Genomic DNA, 19,744 nt, shown 5'->3' on the forward strand with positions numbered 1-19,744 from the left:
AGTGCTACCTCATTTGTAGCAAACAACACAATTTGTGTAGTCAGGACTTTTCTGATACTGCGTTGCCTACTCTTCTAGAATAAAGATTTTTCTGTAGCGCAGTGACATCCTCTAGTAGTAATATATACTCGGTAAACTTGCCTTATGTGGAAGGTTTGCTGTTCATGTGAAGATAAAGATCCAAACCAATGGTTACTTTGTAGCATTTTGATCTGGAGCCTTCAGGTTAATTTTCTTCTCTAGGAACATCCCAGGGCTTTGCACAGGGATTTGGGATGGTAACAGAGGATAATGTTTTACCGTTTCTGTCTTAGGAAATTGGTGCAGATTGATGCGCTTTGTACAGCTGGAGAAACGGAATATGAAAAGATACAGTAGTGGTTCTTATTCTTGTTTCAAGGGCATCAAAGCTGATGGCTTTAACCTTAATGTGAGAGGAGTTTGCATGACTTTATTTATATGCTTTACGTGTTCCAGGAATCACTGTTCTTTGTGCTAAATCAAAGTGCAGGAATCACAGACCTAGTGCCAGAAACCTCAGATCCGCATGGTATGGTGCAGCTGTTGAGTCAGTATGTTACCTTGGGTCCAGGCTGATGCATGCCGTATCTAATCTGGTAATCTCTGTCTCCAAGAGTGAAAAAGGAACAAAAAGTCAAGGAATCAAAGACTGTGGTGAATGAAGGAACTTTAGTCCTTTGTTTTCTTTTTCAGTGTATCTTCCATGGCAAGGCCAGTGCTCTGTGCTACTGCTTATCTTTGAAAAAGGATAGCTTTTTTGTGAATTCTTTGAAGTGTTGTTTTTTTTTTTTTTTTTTCTTCACAAATTCAGATAATGTTTCAGCTGCAAACTCCTTTTGCTGTGGGTTATGACAGGCCCACTTTCATATTCTGCATAAACCTAACTAATTCTTCCATCTGCTACCTGCTAATTTGGTACAGCTGCTATTTTTTTTTCTAAATGCTGAGGTCCCACCACTATTTATATAAACAGTGTTTATAAAGAAATATAGCTTATGTTCATAGTGTTTGTGTATTTAACAAAATTTACGTTGCTCAGCCAGTGATGAGATATTGGATTAGGTCCACCACTTTAAGTATGGTTAGCATCCCTTCTTAGATAAAATCCTCTTGGCTAGACATGCGGAGAGCGTGCATGGTAACTTTCAACTCTGGAGATCTACAAGATGTTGCACGCAAGCTTTTGCTCCAAATATGGGCAATAGGAAACACACTTTATAAGCAAAGTCAAAAATAAATTTGTAGCCTCATTTTACGAATCTCATCTGTATCCAATAAACAGCTATTGTTAAGTTGCATTGATACCAACGTTCATAGTCCAAATTATCTCAGTAAATGTCTCATTAAACACTGTTGGTAGTTGTTCTACAAAAACGTCCTAGTATTTTTTTTTTTTTTTTTTGGCATTGTTCTTATTGTTCCATTGCCTGTTTGGGTGTGAGGGCTTCAGTCTGAATATGGTGAAGAAAGGTAAGACCCAGATGATGTAAATTTCTGTCCTTGATGTAGGTAAGCTCTGCTGCTAAAACATTTCCCTTATTCCCTACCCACTTCTTCTCTGTGATCGTAAATAAGACCAGCCATGCTAATTGGTTCAGCTTCACTTGCTGGTTCCCAGAACATTCACAAAGCAGAGATATTAGTGGAATATGATTGAGAATTTATTGTGGTATTTGGTTTTTACATTTCTTTCAAAGTCAACAATATAAAGCAATTAAAACTCTGCTTTTAAATAGAGCATCTGTGTTTATAAGGATGATACTGAATTTATTGGCTGACAAGGCATCCTGCATATGTCAGTTTTGTGTTAAACCTGACCTCTAGTTATTAACAGCCTAAAGTTGAGTAGTCCTATGACAGTCCCCTTAGCAAGTCTCATTCCCTTGGTAGTAGCCGATGCCATCAGGTTTTTCCATGGATGTCCCAGTCTCGTCTGACTGGTTGTCCTCTGTTCCTGAGAAAGGCATTGAATCACAGCCGAAGTGAAGCACTGGCAGAACTAGGGAATTCTTTCAGTGATCATGAATGTGGTTACACATGTACATGTTGGATTTTATTTTTGAGGAATTTCTTAATATAGAAATAGAGGACCTGATGTGTTAATTAAGGGGGAGGGGAGAGGGACGATGATGACGACACACACATGAGGGAGGCAGGACAGCAGGAAAGTAATATCTTGGACTCCTGCATGCATAGCAGCTCTGTTAGGAAGTGATGTCTTAATAAGGTGTTGAGCCAGCAATTAGTCTAGCAATAACTAATCCATTGATTCCTGTGTTATCAAGTGTGTAAGTTCAATAGACACTACAGTTTTACAGAGAATGGTATAAGAAATCTCCACTAAGATCAGAATGAGAGCACAAATAGATGTGCTTTCTAGGGACCTGATCAGAAAGTGTGATGAGCCAGAAGGTTTTTATTGTGGATCTCTTTGTAACTTTGATTTTCAGGTCCATGGTGTGTGCATAAAACCACTTTCTTATTTTATAGGCTCTCAATGGAATAACAGCTTATGAAATAAGAATCAAATAAAACTTCACCATTCGTCCTGTGATGGTTGCTTCGTTTTGGCTCTTGCAGCTATTTTTCTTCCTATCAATGATTCAAATTCAGATACTCAATTTGCAATCAGTCTGAAATCAACTCTGAGGAGGTGAATGCTGCTTACCTAGACTTGTAATTTTATCTCTTTCCTTAGTACTATGTATCATAGCTTTCTATATATTTTCAGAATAGATATTCAGATTTTCAGAATAGAATACCACGTCTAGAATACCATTAGTAGTTTCAAACAGTGAAGGAGATCAATGTATAATGCTTGATAGCAAGTTTGTGGGTTTTAAGGTTGTTTGAACTAGACGATCTTAAGGGTCTATGAATGATTCTAGTAATTCAAGTAGAAAAATTGTTCCTATGCTGAGAAAATCTGATCTTGCTGGCAAGGTGGCTATGAATGTGTGAGCCCTGTTGGGTTAAAAATAACATTTTCCTTCCCTTACAGAAGGTAAGATTAAGGGAGGAAAATGAATCCTGTAACCCAGCAGAGGCGAGGCTGCTGTAGCTCCATGTCCTCCAGGTCTAACCAGTAGTGAGGCTGAGGCACCTGCGTGAAGACATAGATGCAGCATGTATGTATATGCATGGCAGGCCACACACATCAACAGAAACAGCACCATGGGTGTCAGTCATCCTGTTACCCTCTTTGGCTGATGAGGATGAAGATCCATTAGTGGGAAACATGTACAATGTGAATCCCTCCAGTAGGTGAGTTCACAAAGTCACTAGCTGGTCTGGCCCTCAGATCCCAGACTTCCCTGTGTCTGGCACCTGGGTCACACGAGCCCCTGAAGCTGCAGGCTCACTCCAGTTGCTGATACGGACCTCCTTGCTGACATGCAGACAGACACACGTGTGTGTGGGCACAGACACACGTGTGTGTGGGCACATACACACACAAAGGTCTTTGGCAGCTGATGGGTCTCCCCTGGGCCCTCTCATAAGAAACTTCTCTTGTGGCCTTGACTTTAGAAAAAGAGACGTGTGCACACAGACAAAAATCTCCACCAGTTGGTCAGGATTCTTCTCACCCCAGTAGAAGTGAACTCCCCCGGTGTACACCCCTTATAGGCAGACACAGGTGCGTTTTCCAGTTGGCAACTCCACACATCCCTGAGCCTGTGGTCTCTCTGGCAGCTGTCCAGAACTTCCTTTTTCCCTCTTCTAGCTAGCTCCTCCTGTCCACTTCCCTTAAAGATATGTATTCCCCTGCTCCCAGGCCACTTGACCTTCTCACTGGCTAGTCCAGTGTTATAGTTGCTAGTGATCACTCACTCATTCTGGTTTCTGGCTCCATGGACACAACTGAGGTCCTACTCATGTTGCTGTCACTCGCTCTCGTCTCTCTAGCTGCTGGTTTGTGGTCCCTGTGATTTGTGGTTTGACCTTGTTGCTTTCACGTGGCCTCCATACACACATGTGCACACAAAGTAGAGCATCTCACCCAGGAAAATAATTGGAAATAAAATTCAGTAAGATAGGATGTACTGTGCTGGTTGGCTACAGGGCATGGCCAGACAAGCATACTAACTAGTCAAGTATTTACACACGACTGGCCCTATTTATCCCTTTATCTTCCCATTTTCCTTTGCTCATTCCTCTCCAAATCATAGAAATCTATCCTTTTTCCTTACTTCCCTTAAACATTGCAAAATAAGTCATGCACAATCCCAAAATGTTTTTCCCCTTCATCCCATAATGTGTCTTATACCCCTAAGCAGTAACACCTGATACGTGCTCTGAAGAGCTGATCATGTTGACTCGTAGGGAGAGTGTCAGGCCTGGACCACAGGGCAGAGGCTTTGCTGGGATATCCTTGGGAGGAGCCTGGACAGCATGTCCCTTCCTCTGAATCAATCTGTGTTCCTCCCACGTGCTATTACGCCTCTGTGTTCATCTGGGCTTGTGGAGATAAGCCTTTGATGGGCTAATGGTTCCTGTGATGAGTTTGGGAAGAGATACAAAGTATTATTTGGGTTCCACCACCCAGCATTGTCTTTCTGTGCTCTTTTTGTGTGCAGAGGAGCTTTTAGCACATAGCCTTGAGAGACAGTATTTCCTTTAGTCTTCATTCTGCTGCATGTATCTCCTTTCCTCTTGTCCTTCCTACAGGTAACGGGCATTGAAGCAAACTTTAGATATGTCCTACCTGTGTCAGTTGCTTTCTTTCAATTTTTTCTTAATTTTTTTTAATGTGTCTGTGTTTGAAAATATTCATTAGAAATTAAATCCCTACGGGATTTGAATCTTGCTCTGACAATACAAACTTTAGTAGTACAAGAAAAAGCGACTGCTTAGTAATAAAAAGATGCAGCTCAGATCTCTTTGGCACTGCATGCACCATTTTTTTTTTATTTGAAGTCATGTGAGAACTTCATTGTTCTCTCGCATATCTTGTCTGCTAAGTGATTACTGAGAAAACTTCCCTGTGCAGATGCTGTCACCACTGATACTGTGTGGATACAGTAACTTGCTTTGCACCTCATATACTGCTAGAAGTTGTCAGTAAGGTCTGGCTGCCGTACTTCTGAAGCTGTAGTTTCAGAGCTTTGGGATGGAGCAGAGCAGTGGAAGAAATGCTACCGTAAGATATTTTAAACTCTATTAAAGTAAAAGGGGGCCATAATAAAGTTTCTACCTCTATCGTGATAGAGAAAGCTCCCTGAGAATGTTCAGGCTGATAAACGTAATACACTACAGAAAAGTGGTCTCATGGTAACTCACGTTCAAGTACTGACCATGGTTTACTTTTCACTGTTTCAGTTCTGATGTTAAGATTTTTGTTTCAGTTGCCTTGCCATTTTTGTCTTGTGGAGAATACAAACTGGTAGAATAAAGAGCACGGCTTTATAGATGTTCCAGTCTCTGGTGGTAGGAGGCATAAAGACATAAAATATGAAATATATGCAAATACATCTTTGCTTTAAATTGAAGCTTATGAGAAAAGACTCCTCATGCCTTTCATGCTGGGGGATCTAGTCTTTGGAATGAGAACTGTGTGAGTGATATCTTCAGTAGCTCTCTGCTGTCCTAGTTAATTTTTGTTTATCTTTGCCCCCCTATTCCTCTTCTCTCCCACCAAAACCAACCAGATCAAAACCCCTGCCTTCAGACCAGAAAAGACTTAGGACTGTCGTAGTTATTTTTTTGCTAACAAAAGAGCAGTGTATGCGTTATTTCTAGAATTAGGCTTGCCTTTGGGTAGGAAAATTTTCCTACCTTCAATGTTTTTTTCCTTTAGAGAGTCAACTTTTCTTTTTAGCTACTTTCATTTCTCCTTTCAAGATCACATAATTTTTAAACTTAAGACTACTATTCAGCTTATATTATGCAGTTAAATTTTTTTACAATTTAGAAGATAATATTTTTTAATGAATATTTCTACAGTATTTTTGTACTTGGTATTTAATTGTTTTAGTATTGTTTCTTTTCATGTTACGTATCTGGAGTATAGTTTTCCTCATCTTCGGTAACACTGTGCTATGATGATTGTAGATAGATTGTAGTTTGAATTAATGACCTGGTTAGAGATTCCCTGTTATGTTTTTGTTTAGTGTATTAAAAAAAAAATAATCTAGCTTTCTCCTTTGGGTGCCCAGAAGTGTTTAACTGCACTCTTAGTTTCTTCTCACTCCTCATTGCCTTAGTACTTTTAACTCTGGATAATCTATTCTGAGTTCCATCAGTGCATCAAACCAGATACTATTTTGGAGAATTTCAGAGAGACTTTACTGTGGAAATACTTAGTATCAAGACTGTATGAAGCACTGTTTATTGTTTGGTTAATTTTAATGTTGGCCCTACAAAGACCTTAAGGGAAAAGTTTGTCCCTTTAAAAAAAAATACTCTCCTAAAGCACTGTTCCTGTATGGATCTGTTTGTATTTATTGGTAAAATAAATACAAAAGGAGGGCAGACATCTTTAGAAAAGACAGAAAGTCAAACCTTCTTTAAACTGCAGTGACAGTTTGTATCAAAGCTAACTTCAGATATTCCCTATTGGTTAGCCTGATGTAAAATGTCTTTCATGTAAGGTGGAAGACTATTGCACTATATTTTTGCCGTTTCCTCCTGTATGTGCTTGGATCGCCAGCAGCATCAGTGGTAGATTTCATTACAACCAAGCAATGAAATTTCCATTCTTTCTTCATAGTGCTTTCTGTGGACCATGAAATTATTTGCATGTATGGAATATTGAGAGGTATTAACTTTTTGAAGCACTATCAGTGTATAATTCAGAAGAGAAGCCTATGTAGAATACCCACACTGTGCTGCTGTGCAGGTCTTGTGAATTTCCTTTTTTTAATTTATGGAAATCTGATTTTTAGGCTGTGTTGTTTAAAATTATTTAAAGTGATTTGTTTGACACATGTTTAAATGTGCTTATAATCTTAGTATCTCACTTTGTCTTACATGTTCTGCCTGATGAAATGTATTCCAAGAGTGTGCTTCCCTCCTCTAGAATAACTGGTATAGAATTTGGTGAATATGTGAAATATGAATGTTATGACCTAATCTGTAATGCTGCAAAACATCTACTATACACATTCAAGAGGAGCTTAAAAACAAAGCTTAAAATAAAAATGTGAACAAGTGAAAGGAAGTGAAATACACTTTTTCAAGGGTGAACTGGCCCTCATCCCTGGACTGGTGTTGCCTGTTCCCAGGGGAGTAAGTGGAGCTCTGGGACTTTCATGGCAGAGACTGGGGTGGTTCTGCCTGGCCAGAACTGCTGTTGCTGCTGCTGTGTGGAGCAGAGGAAGGAAGAGGGGACATTTGGGGAATATAGACTGTAAGGAAGGGGCTGAGATCTTTCGGGAGGGATGAGTAAGGGTGTAGGGCACACTTCTCTTAAACCTAATTTAGTCCATTCTCTGCTTACTGAACCATGGGCTTAATTCTGTTATTTCAGCCAAAGTGCGCTTTGCCCCTGGTTAAATTCTGCGTATGAAGGGTCTTCAAATATAGTGGTTTGCTGCTTAGGTTACACACTTGATAGGGAACAGCGGGGCACAGAGAAGCTACTGGCGAACTCATTCTTTGGAGCGGGTGTGCTGCCTGTCATCAGTGCTCTGTGAAAGCCATTGTTTGAGGAGAAAAATCTCATATAATATGATTTTATTTTTTTATTTTTTTTTTAAGATTCCAGTCTAGTCATTGCTGTTTGCAATCTGGCTTCATCCTCCTATGCTTGCCATAGTCTTCTGATTTTAAAGACAGGAAGGGAAATTGCTGTCTGGTCAAGATGCAAGATGGTTTTTGCCACTGATGACTCTATACTTCACTTCTAATGATGCTACCCTCCCTTTTGCTTTTGTTGCATTCTATTCCTTCCTGGGTCTTGCCTATGTAATTATTCATGTGCCTATGTAATTATTCATGTAAAGTGCGCTTTCCTCCTTGCCTGCTGGTTTGATGTGACGCTGAAGGGCCCCATCATCCATGCTGAGCTCTTTTATGTTTATGCTATATTAATTTTCTGCTTTTGCATGTTATACAACCATCTGTTTGTGAGTGGCTTACAATCTATTTCTATGTTCCAAAAACTGTTCCCTTTCAATTTTGAACAGGAAGAATTAAAGTCTTTTTGTTTTTCCTCTAAACCTCTCTTCATGGATGTCTAATAGTCAATTCTTGCTCTGAGTAGAGTGGAACACTTGTACCCAATTTTTGCTACTAATTTTCTTTGCTCTCTCTGATCTTAATTCCACAGGCGCTATAATAACTTTTCTTGTCATTTAGTTTAGTAACTTTGATGTACTTATTAAGTCATATCTCAAGATACTTATCTTCAAGATATATTGAAGCCTCAGAATATTTTTGCATAACATTTCAAAGATGTAAGTCTATTGATATGGTGGAAATCTTGTCCAGAATCTCTTATACATCAAATGCTACCGTAACTTTCTTCTGTGTTGACAAGTGTAATATTGCTGTTCACATCTGTTCAAAAGGCTGCTACAAAGATGATTAAGATTTAGCACATCTCATTGAGTATGTCAGCTGCTTTTGTGTTCTGTTGGTCCTTGCCCATATACATTAAAATGCACAAGCTCTAACAGTGAAAATGTTTAAAACTTCCCTGAGTAAACCTGTATTGAAAAGTTGATAAATATCTAACCAGTAAAAAAACCCCACAACCCAAACCACTTTTCCAAAGAATTTTTTGTGGGGCTTTTTGAAAGGCTAAAGTCAGAGTGGTTGTCTTGTGTTGATGATGTTATACAAGTTAAGTTGATAATAAGGATTATTCATGAAACCATAAGTGTATCCTACTTAACTTTAATAAAGGAACTGGTGGTTTTTATGCTTCTCCTAAATGAATTTCTAAATAATTGGAGGACAAAAAGGCACTAAGTTTTAGATAACATAATAATAATAAAAAAAGCAGAACAGTGTCTTAGTTATGCTAACTTGTCTTCTAATAACAAGTAGTTTCTTTGCATATCTGTATATTGTATTACAATCTCAGGAGTCCAGCTGTTTGAGTAACAAAAACATTTAAAAACTATGCTTTTGGTAAAAAACCCTGCTTTTTCATATTCTACATATAATGGTTGGGAAGAACTCTTCATAAATTGGTTTTGTAGATATCTTTTCCTCCAAACTTTCCATAAAATTCTCATGTTCTGCATGATTTCTCCATAATGTAATGGGATTTTGGTCTGTTAACTCAAGTGCTAAGGCAACTGACTGTTATATGTATCTGTAGGAAAACCCTTTAAAATAAGACAGTTAAATGACAGGCAAGTTACCACAGAAAAATAAGGGTGTTTATCTTCCAAGAACACCCATCTTAATAGAGTTAGGTAGAATGGAAGCAGCATGTGATGTTATGCTTTTTCTGTTTTCAGTTGGACAGATTTGCCAGTATAAGAATTCCAGGAAGTAAAAAGGAAAGACCTCCTCTGCCGCATATGAAGATGTCACATTCCACAGATTTGTCATCCATACCTATGGATGCAGAGGATTTTGGTCCAAAACCCCTGTCGGAAAGAGAAATCATAGCGCTGTTTGAAAAAATGATGGTAAGAGTCTTATGCTGATTTCTTTTACTTAAAGAATGGCAACGTGGCTGACAGGTGGAGCCTTCTTTTGTGCATGTGTTCTGTTATTTACCTGAATTATTAATATTGTTGTTGTTATGAGTTGGAATTACATGGTTTTTAGGGTGTTTCCCAGGGGACAAAGTCTTTGAATTAGTTTGACAAGATTTTGCTCTAAATACTTTTAAAATGGGAACTAAAGGTTTCTGATCATTAGAAGTGAGATTAAGCAACAGATTTTGAGAAGGAATGAGAAATGGGGAAACCTGCTTTCTTTCAAGATGACCTGAAATTATCATAACCGTAAAATCCCTTTGTAAAAGGGATTTTTATGCTTTTGGATGTCACAGCAGGGTTTTGTTCTGAACTTATATGCCATGTGGCTCTGGCACAAAAGAAGACTTAAGGTTCTTGCCTCTAAAGCAGCATTTGTCTGCACATGCAGTCTCAAATTTGCTTCCTTCCTTAGCTGTCGTCATTGCTGTGCTATGAAAGAGCAGCCACTTGCTGGAAAGGTCATATAGCATTGGTAGCACCTCAGTAGGTTGAGGTTTTTTTCATGATGATGATGACATCTTGGACAATTGAAAACTAGACATGGAATGGCCATGGGAGAAGAGAGTGACTGCAGTCTGAAGAGCACAGGAGAATATTAACGAGGAGAGTGATGCCTAGATAATTATTTCTTTCTTTGCCTCACAGCAAGTAACAAGTAACTCTTGAAAGACAAAGGGACTACCAGGGGCTAGGATAGGAGGAAATTAAATATGCTACGAGAGAAAAGTACCTTTATGGAATTTGTAATTTCTAGTTCTCAATAAATTTAGTTTAGTTTTGAAGATGCTTTTGTAGAACTGTTGAGAGCTATGACTGAGAGATAGAATTCAGCATCTTCATGGTTAAGTTGATGAAGGTGGAGATTAATTTACTGTGTTACCTACTTTTGTATTTGTACTTGTTCTCACATGGTCCATTTTTCTTGGTATACCTCAGTGTCTAGGATATTTTACTTCTGTTAAGAAATTTACTGTGAATAGTAGTTGCTCAAATGTTAGGAAATGGGAGAGGTTTTTTTATAAAACTTGAAGAGATGCTACCCTGCACACACCCCCTGATATATAAGCATAGGTTGTATTTCTCTACTGTCCCACAGAGATTCTGGGATAGTAAGTGATATTGAGGCTATGCCACAAAAAATGTAAACTTTCAATAAATCCTCAGAAACGTACTACTATGTGTTTAGGTAAACAGAGGTGCTTATATACATGTATTCTCAAGCAATTAATTCCAATTTTATAACTGCTTTGCAAAAATATGTTGAAGTAATGATGACATCCTGGATGATTTGAATACTTTCCTAGTTTCATTGAATAACCAAGCACTTAAACTGTCTTTGATAAACTACTTTATCAGTGTTATTTTAGCTATAACATGTAATACAGAAAGGATTCTTCAAATTATCCACACTTGAATAGACTGGAATAAAACTAGTTTAGTCACAGAAGATTACATAGCTAATTATATGTTGTAGCCTCTAGTTTGCTGTTCTGATCAAATTAAGTGATTTGGCAGAGTGGGGTGGTGAACATTTTGAATGTTGTAGCCAAGCTTTTAGAGCTATTTCTGCACAAAATAAAAAATAGTCGGTTACTATGGAAGGGAGCAGTTTCTAAATTCTGAAGTTTCACTGGATGCATCACATTATACTTTGGGTTTTCCTGGATGCATACTGCTTTCTTAGAATCATAGAATGGTTTGGTTTGGAAGGGTCCTTTAAGATCCTTAAAGATCGTTGAACCTAAAGATCATCATCAGTGAACCTAAAGATCATTGAGTTCCAACCTCTCGTCCTATCGCTACACTCCCTGATAAAGAGTCCCTCTCTCCTGTAGGCTCCCTTTAGGTACCTGGAAGGCTGCAATAAGGTCTCCCTGGAGCCTTCTTTTCTTCAGGCTGAACAAACCCAACTCTCTCAGCCTGTCTTCATAGGAGAGATGCTCCAGCCCCTCTGATCATCTTTGTGGCCCTATAATTTCTTCTCCCAATCTCTTATTCAGTGGCATCCTGTGTGGTTTTGGTGGCAAAAATTATGAGAGTTCATAAAACCCCGCAGTTAAAGCTAGTAATTAACTGTCATTTAGTTCCTTTCATTTCTGTTAATGCTACTAGGAATATATTCATGTGAAGTAACTCATTCTTATTTTCCAAAGAATTATTGCTCACCTGTAGAATGACTTTAAATGATTTAAGAAGAAATAAAAGAATGGTGTTGAAGTATTTTATAAAGTAAGCCACATCTGATGTGCTCCTTGTACTACTGAATACTTCTAATCTATATAAATCAGTTGCTTTAATGATGTTTTATTTGTTATAAACAACAACAAAGAAATTACTCTTTACTGTGCATGCAGACAGACAGCCATTACATCTAGGATTGTGGAATATAGTTTGTACTGATAGGTGCTTTTTGCTCCCCCTTTTTTTTTTTTTTTTCTTTTTTTACATGTGACTACAAGTTAGATTTATTTTTTTTTCCCTAGGAAGAGCAACCCCTTTGTTTTCTGGTTGTTATTTGAGTTCAGAAATTATTTTTTAGAAAACATAAAACAACAAGTCTTGAAAAAGTTAAAAAACTGCTTTAAACAGAAGAATGAACTTTGCAGTAGCTACAGGCTGATGTGAAAAGTGTTTTTTTGTTTGTTTTCCCTCACCCTTAGGTAGGATATACATGCATTTCAATGTTATCATAAAAAACAACGTGTGGCATATTGCAGGCAAGGTACAGAAGATGTGATAACTCTCAGAAAACATCAAGAAAGACGTAGCCATATACTTCTGTGAGACTTAAAATGGAATACTTTGGTGGTTTCAGTGTTTTTACATTTCTGTTATGTAGGCTTTAAAAATACAATTTAAGTACTAAATAAAATACAGCTACCTTTATTAAATATAAATGTAAAGTGTATTTTCATTTGAAGCCAGTATTGCTATACAATTGTATCCCTGTGGAAAGGAGGCACAACATTCCGAAGACATTTATTGGAACTTGCAGAAAAAAACCCAAATTTATCTGGTAATGTCAAGCTGGACTTGATTTTTAGTAACTTTAGTATTGGTTGTCATGTGCGTATCTCAACAGATGCGTTACCTGGTAATAAGAATAGTCATAAATATGTTGTTGTGCGTTTAATAGAAGGCAATTAATAAAAGTTATGGAAAATGAGAAATAACTGTAAAAAGATAAGATAACAAATGAAAGGCTAAAGGGAATATCAATATTGTCGTATTTTTGGCATTCTGGCTTGATTTCGATTCTCTCATCTCCTTCCCTCCCATTTTTAAGCTAAGGAAAGAGTTGTTGAGAATGCAAAGTTGTAGTATTTTTCTGATTACGTTTTTTATTTTGAAATGCTGAAGACACTACCTTTTGTGGTTGAATATGTTTTCTTTTTCATGTTAAAAAAACCTGCAGTGACTTTTGTGAGCTTTGATAAAGACAGGTAACTTGAAATATCTTACTTTTTTTCCAAATGGTGTATACACACACACAAAAAAATTTCCACTTATATTTATGTGTCTTGGAAGAAAATGATGTTTTTGCATACAATATATGTTCCCAACAGCGTTTTTAATGTATGTGTATTTACTGTGGATTTTTTTAATTTTTATTTTAGTATGGATATTTGAGTCAACGCAGCATTTTTGGATCACAGTAGGTTTCCCATCATTAAGCAAATCATAGTAGTTCCATGTTTTGCTTTCATCCAAGAAAATCTAGAAAATGCAGCATGCTCTTTAAAGACAATGTCCCTGACATTTGATTTGGTATGAGACAAATTTCAGAGTATTCAGGAATATGTGTGTCCTTATGCATTGCTAGAATTTTGATTTGGGCATAAGCAAATAGTTTCTCTATGAATTTTTTGATCAAAGGAATGCACTATTTTGAAGAACAGAGCTATGAGAAAATATTGAACTATGTGTGGTTTCCTTTCTTCCAGCTTGTTTAGACAAAGTTGTTTTGCATTTACTCTCGGATGTAGGAAGTAAAACGAATATGCAAGCTCGCTGCCAAGGAGGCAAAAGACTGTATTTTTACTGCTTGAATAAAATAACTTTTTACAACATGCACCCTGTGCTTATTTGATTTGACAGTAAAAAATCAAATAATAAAATAGTGTATTTATTGTATGAAATATACATTTGAGACTATAAATACACTATATAGGATGAAATAAATAATACAAAATAACTAACAATAATTTAATAAATAATAAGTAATAACTTAAATGCAACTAGACTGAAGTGAGGAAATTTTCTAGTCCTTAAGGAAAAGAAACAGTAACAGTTGTGGGGGGAAACATCCAGAATCTACACAAAATTGCCCTAATTGTACTTTCAAGAAGTTCGGTTTAAGGGGTCAAGCATTTTCTGTGATGTCTTCTCACAGCTTGGATTTATACAAAACTCTAAATGTTTCTAGGAACTGTGCTTGATTCTATCCTATTCAATATGAAAACTGGCGAAAGACAAGGAAACTTAAGTTTCAATATAGTATAAAATTTTCGACTTTAGGTTTTTTTTCCCTTAAAGTTCTAAGGTTATGAGTTTCCTTGCTGTTTGTCATTGACTTCTGACTAGGTGAAATAGCTTTGATACCAAGATGGTTACCCACTGATTTTGTAGCATTGCTTATCCTGAAACTAATGGAGATTCAAGGGTGGGTGTCAAGAGGATGGGACCAATCTTTTTTCAGTGGTTCCCGGTGACATGACAAGAGGAAACGGGCACAAACTTGAACACAAGAAGTTCCATCTAAACATGAGGAGGAACTTCTTTACTTTGAGGGTGGCAGAGCACTGGAACAGGCTGCCCAGGGAGGTGGTGTAGTCTCCATCTCTGGTGACAGTCAAAACCCGCCTGGACAAGTTCCTGTGTGACCTGCTCTGGCAGGGGGGTTGGATTAGATGATCTCCAGAGTTCCCTTCCAACCCCATATCATTCTGTGATTCACCTTGTGAGTGTCAGCTGAAAATAACTGCAGTAATTCTTGCTAAGCTTGGGTGACAGTAGTGATGCTGTACTCAAGTGTGTGTGCCTAAATTGTTTCTTATAGCTTTTTTTTTTGTCTGTGTGTGTGTGTGTGTGTGTGTGTTTTACCTCCAGCATTATAGGAAATGTCATTTCTCACAGATGTGGAGCTGATTACAATGATCAGAGCATTTCTAGGCTGGAACAGTAGAAGTCCCTGTGTCAGAAATGTCAATGAATAGCTGCTGTATGGCTTTGAATGTGGTTCTTCTGCCTCTGCTCTTTTTGACCTCTGGGTTTATGCTGGAATGAATGAATTGTGATGGTGTTTTGATAACTGTTAAAGGTGTTGATTTAATGATGAAATCATCAAGAATTTGGGCCTTACCTATTGCAAAGGTGAATGTTATTTTGTGAGCTACTCTCAGGGCAAAGCAGATTTCACTACCCAGGATTAAGTATTTAGGAACTGAGGAACAGAATTATGGAACAAATTGTTATATCATTAAAAAGGTCGTTCTAAGAGACCGGTTTGAAATGTAGAAATTTAGAAGAAATTTGGAAATGTTTTAGGAAGTGTTAAATAATGCTTTTCTGTAGTTTAGTGCACACTTGCGTGTGAAACCAAGTGATTTCTAAGAAGAGACTATGCTACTAATGGTTGTGATGCACTTGTTCATCCTGGCATAGTTGACTGTTTTTTTTAGTCTGAGTTGCTAGGGAAGATCGACGAAGATTTTTATGGTTTTGAATAACATCTAATTTATGAAAAGTTGTTTGTATAACAGCTTTTGGTTGCTCAAGTTCATATTTTTGTGTCTTTATATTTTAAAGTCAGTCTTTTATAGTTAAACAACTGTGTTGCTGGATGACATTTAAAACTTTTTACACCTTTTTTTTTCCTCTCATTCTAGGAAGATATGAATTTAAATGAAGACAAGAAGATGCCATTGAGAGAAAAGGATTTTAATACCAAAAAAGAAATGGTGATGCAATACATTAGCACTGCCTCAAAGTCTGTAAGTAAAATTCTCTGACAACATCGAAAGTTACTTAATGTTTACATTATTTCCTATTAGTGAGAAAAAGTAATGCCTGCATGTTACATTCTTTTGACTAACTACTTCTTTTTTCTCATAGACACAAACACTTTTAAAAGGCACTATCTCATACTTGAGGTGTATCTTCTGTACACAGAAAAACATTTCTTTTTGGTAAAGGTATGGCTGTTACTTGAGGTGGAAAGATTCTGGAGAAAACTTTTTGGAAAAGTTTGATGTGAACCTTTTTTATGTTTTAGCATTGTTTACAAAGAATTCCTTATTTTCCTGATTAGCCTTTTTCATACTTGACTTCAGAATTCATGTTGTGATGCTATGTAGTAGCTGATAACGAAAGCGTTGCATGTGAACCCAATTAGTGTCTGTTTTTTACTTATTGTAATAATTACTGGTTGTTTTAGAGAAGAGCAAGGATTTGTGTACTGGACAGTCTAAGGATTAAGTTGGCATAAAAAAAAAGCTGTAGTGGATTGTAACCCTTTGGATGCGGTTCTGCTAGTACTTTCTTGTTTTCTTGTAATGTTTAGTGTTTAGATGAAACCTTATTCTTAAAAATGTTATCTTGGAGATGTATATTGCATACTGTTTAAACCATCACAGCTTGGAAATCTTGAATGAAATTCAATGGCAACGAAGGCATTCAGGGCAATGAAGCTGGTGAGGGGTCTGGAGAATAAGTCTTATCAGGAGAGGCTGAGAGAGCTGGGGTTGTTCAGCCTAGAGAAGAGGAGGCTGAGGGGAGACCTTATCACTCTCTACAACTACCTGAAAGGAGGTTGTAGAGAGGAGAGGGTCAGTCTCTTCTCCCAAGTCACAGGTGATAGGACAAGAGGAAATGGCCTCAAGGTGCTCCAGGGGAGGTTTCGATTGGATATTAGGGAAAATTTTTACACTGAAAGGGTTATTAAGCATTGGAATAGGCTGCCCAGGGAAGTGGTTGAGGCACCGTCCCTGAAGGTATTTAAAAGATGCGTAGACATATTGCTTAGAGACATCGTTTAGTGATGGTTTTTATCAGAGTTAGGTTGATGGTTGGACTAGATGATCTTAAAGGTCCCTTCCAACCTAGACAATTCTGTGATTCTATGACTCAGTTCTAAATTTCTTTCTGCTGTGGTGTCATGTCTTATTTATCAGCAAACAGTTGGAGAAGGGAGTAACAGTTGCATTTGAAGGCTATTATGTGAGTGTGAATTCTCATCTACTAAAAGCAGTGTGGTTCTCTTTCTTGTTAAACATTGTGACGTCCAGTGTATTTTCTGTGTTTTTGTAGCTGTTTGTATGTATTACGATTATTTGAGGTTAGAAACAGGGTCACATTTTTAAGAGCTATACAAACACATAATATCCTGGTTTGACATAGAAAGTTGGTTCTGTTCTGTTCAGTAATTTTACTTCTTACCACAAGCTGGAACATAGGAGGTTCCATTCAAATATGAGGAGAAACTTCTTCACGGTGAGGGTGACAGAGCCCTGGAACAGGCTGCCCAGGGAGGTCGTGGAGTCCCCTTCTCTGGAGATTTTCAAGACCCGCCTTGATGCAGTCCTGAGTAATGTGCTCTAGGCAATCCTGCTTCAGCAGGGGAGTTGGACTAGATGATCTCTAGAGGTCCCTTCCAACTTTGACAATTCCATGATTCTGTGATTCTTAGCTAAGCCTCTTCTAACTCTCTGAAATTAAAGGCATATTATGCAGAAAACTGTTCATTCTCAGAATGATAAGACCTGTTGTTCCAGCCTAGAACAATTTTAAAAACAAATTTCCACGTTACGGAGTTAATACTCAAGTAGAAATAAAAGCAGCATTGCTATAATGTTACTCTCCTGTAAGTGTTGCTGTTCTTTATGTTGAACACACACAAACTGGGTTTTTAAAGTGAGTTTTCTTCACAAGATTTCGTTTTTGTTGTGCAGCTTACTCCCTTGTAATGTTTTAACTGAATTAATTAATGCTGACTTCATACTGCATCTGCTCACAGACCAGTTGTTTTTCAGTTGAGCAATTAAATTTCTAGAGGCACTGATGCCTCAAGATATTTCCTGTTTCTCAGTTAACTCGAGCATTTTAAACTTAAGCAGCTTTCCCATGCAGAAATGTAGCTAATATAATCAGTTTCACAATTGGTACCAAATGCAGCTCTCGTTTTATTTAAGCACTGGCAGATGTATCATATTCTTATTATGTTGCAGAACCTTGGCGTAACTATGAATGAGTGGTACTTGGTACTGTGGGCATGTTCTACAGACATTCACAGTTTATTGGCTGCTTTTACACAGGGTAATGTTCAGGTGGGGAACTGAGTCTGAGATGGGATGACTGGTTACTGTCTGGATATCGCTGTGAGTGTCCATTGCTTGTGATGCTGTCTTCAGATGGGTCAGATAAGACTCTCTGAAATGTTGTTCTAGTGAATGCTTATAGTCCGGCTGGGCTCTTCTCCCATGTGACCTTTCCACTGCCCACATTGCTATTGATTGTATTAAATTACTTCCAAAAAGATCTTCTAACCATCTTAACTATGTGTACTGTCCCTATGACTGTCCTAGCTGACTGTTTCTGCATCAAAAGAAAGTAATTTTACTGACTGTTTATAAATATCTTAGTTATATCCAGCTTGGTCAATTTTACAGCAGGAACTGCTGGGGGAAGTAACTGGAAATGACAGATTTTCCACCCAGGGTATTAATCCATATGCTCAGGCAAACAAGTACTGCTTATCAACTAGTCTATGCACAGCAGGAACTGCCAGGAGAATTTCTGGGACTTTTTGAAATTTCCAACTGGAGAACTCCTGTAACGTTTAGTTAAATACTTTGGCATGAAGGGTGCTAGAAGTTTGGTCATCCTGTTTCTAGTCAGTCCATTATCTCATCCAGTGGTGCATGGGGAACTGTATACGCTGCATATACATACATGCACGGCCCTGGTTCCCTGTTACAACACAGTTGTAACAATTTCCTCCTTATACGTTGTAACTCAAATATGAGTCGTAACTCTAATTCCCCTGATTGTGCCTGAGGAGTATATATTGTCTAGTTTTAAAATGTATGGGGATTGTTGTAACAGAACATATGTGCTCAGTATATAAGCTTGTGAATAACCAGACAGAGACCCTTGTTGCCAGTTCCCTTTAACCAGTGAATTGATAGTGGGCAACTAGTAGCTTTTACCTTTCATGTTTTATCAAGTCTGATATTTAGTTCTTAATATTATGAATGCTTTTTTTGTTTTGTTTAGGATCTTTTACATTTGGCTTGGAGATTCTCTCCAGTTGTTTTTTCATTCCTCTTTAGATATAGCTGTGTCAAAGCTGTAAGGGAGCTGAGCTTTCTTGCCTTATGGAAGTGCAAGTAATTATATAATCTTGGAGAAGAGCATAAATTTTTTGTGGAATAAGATTGCCAACTAGATGATTTTTAAGGAGGTAGTGTTCTGTTCCTGGCACTACCAATGCATACTATTAACTGTTGGACCCAGGGAATATCTGAAGAGATTAAAGTTCCCTTGCTGCAGGGCCTTTCTGACTTGAGTGTTATGCGGCTATGAAATAAACAGAGCACGTGAAAGAAAACTGAAAATACTGAGTTTCTTTTTGTCTGTGGGAACATTTATTGTTATGGATTTTTTTTTTCCCTTCTGGGTTTCCTAGATCTCTAATTCTAAGGCTCCCCTCATCCCTCATCCCTTCCTGGTCATCTGATCTACTATTTTAAGCAAATAGGGGTCCCCTTCAATTCAGAGGCATGTTTGGAGTGACATTCCAAGTATTACGAGTGGTGTTATCGCATGGTATATGAGGTACTATGTTTTCAGGGTGGTTCCTGGCAGTAGTCTGTTTTTTGGCATCTGGACCATATATTTCTCAAATCTGAGGAAATACACCTTTGCCAGAGAGGTAGTATAGCCCCCAGTAGCTGCCCAGTGTTCCCTTATCAGAGAATCATAGAATGGAATGATTGAGGCTGGAAGAGACCTCTTGAGACTGTCTTGTCCAACACCTTGTCTAGTCTGTTTCTTAATATTTCTGA

General features: G+C 37.7%; 1 protein-coding gene across 1 annotated transcript in view; it reads left to right on the forward strand.

The window, feature by feature from the left end:
- Positions 1-19,744, forward strand: part of DIAPH3 (diaphanous related formin 3) — a 235,406-nt gene that overhangs the window by 13,333 nt on the left and 202,329 nt on the right. The window contains exons 3-4 of the mRNA XM_074160602.1: positions 9,432-9,605; positions 15,569-15,673. Of these exons, the coding sequence (XP_074016703.1) occupies positions 9,495-9,605; positions 15,569-15,673 (216 nt within the window). The 5' untranslated portion in view covers positions 9,432-9,494. The remainder of the gene's footprint in view (positions 1-9,431; positions 9,606-15,568; positions 15,674-19,744) is intronic.

This window comes from Numenius arquata, chromosome 1 (genome assembly GCF_964106895.1).
Source record: "Numenius arquata chromosome 1, bNumArq3.hap1.1, whole genome shotgun sequence".
Classification (NCBI taxonomy): Eukaryota; Metazoa; Chordata; class Aves; order Charadriiformes; family Scolopacidae; genus Numenius; species Numenius arquata.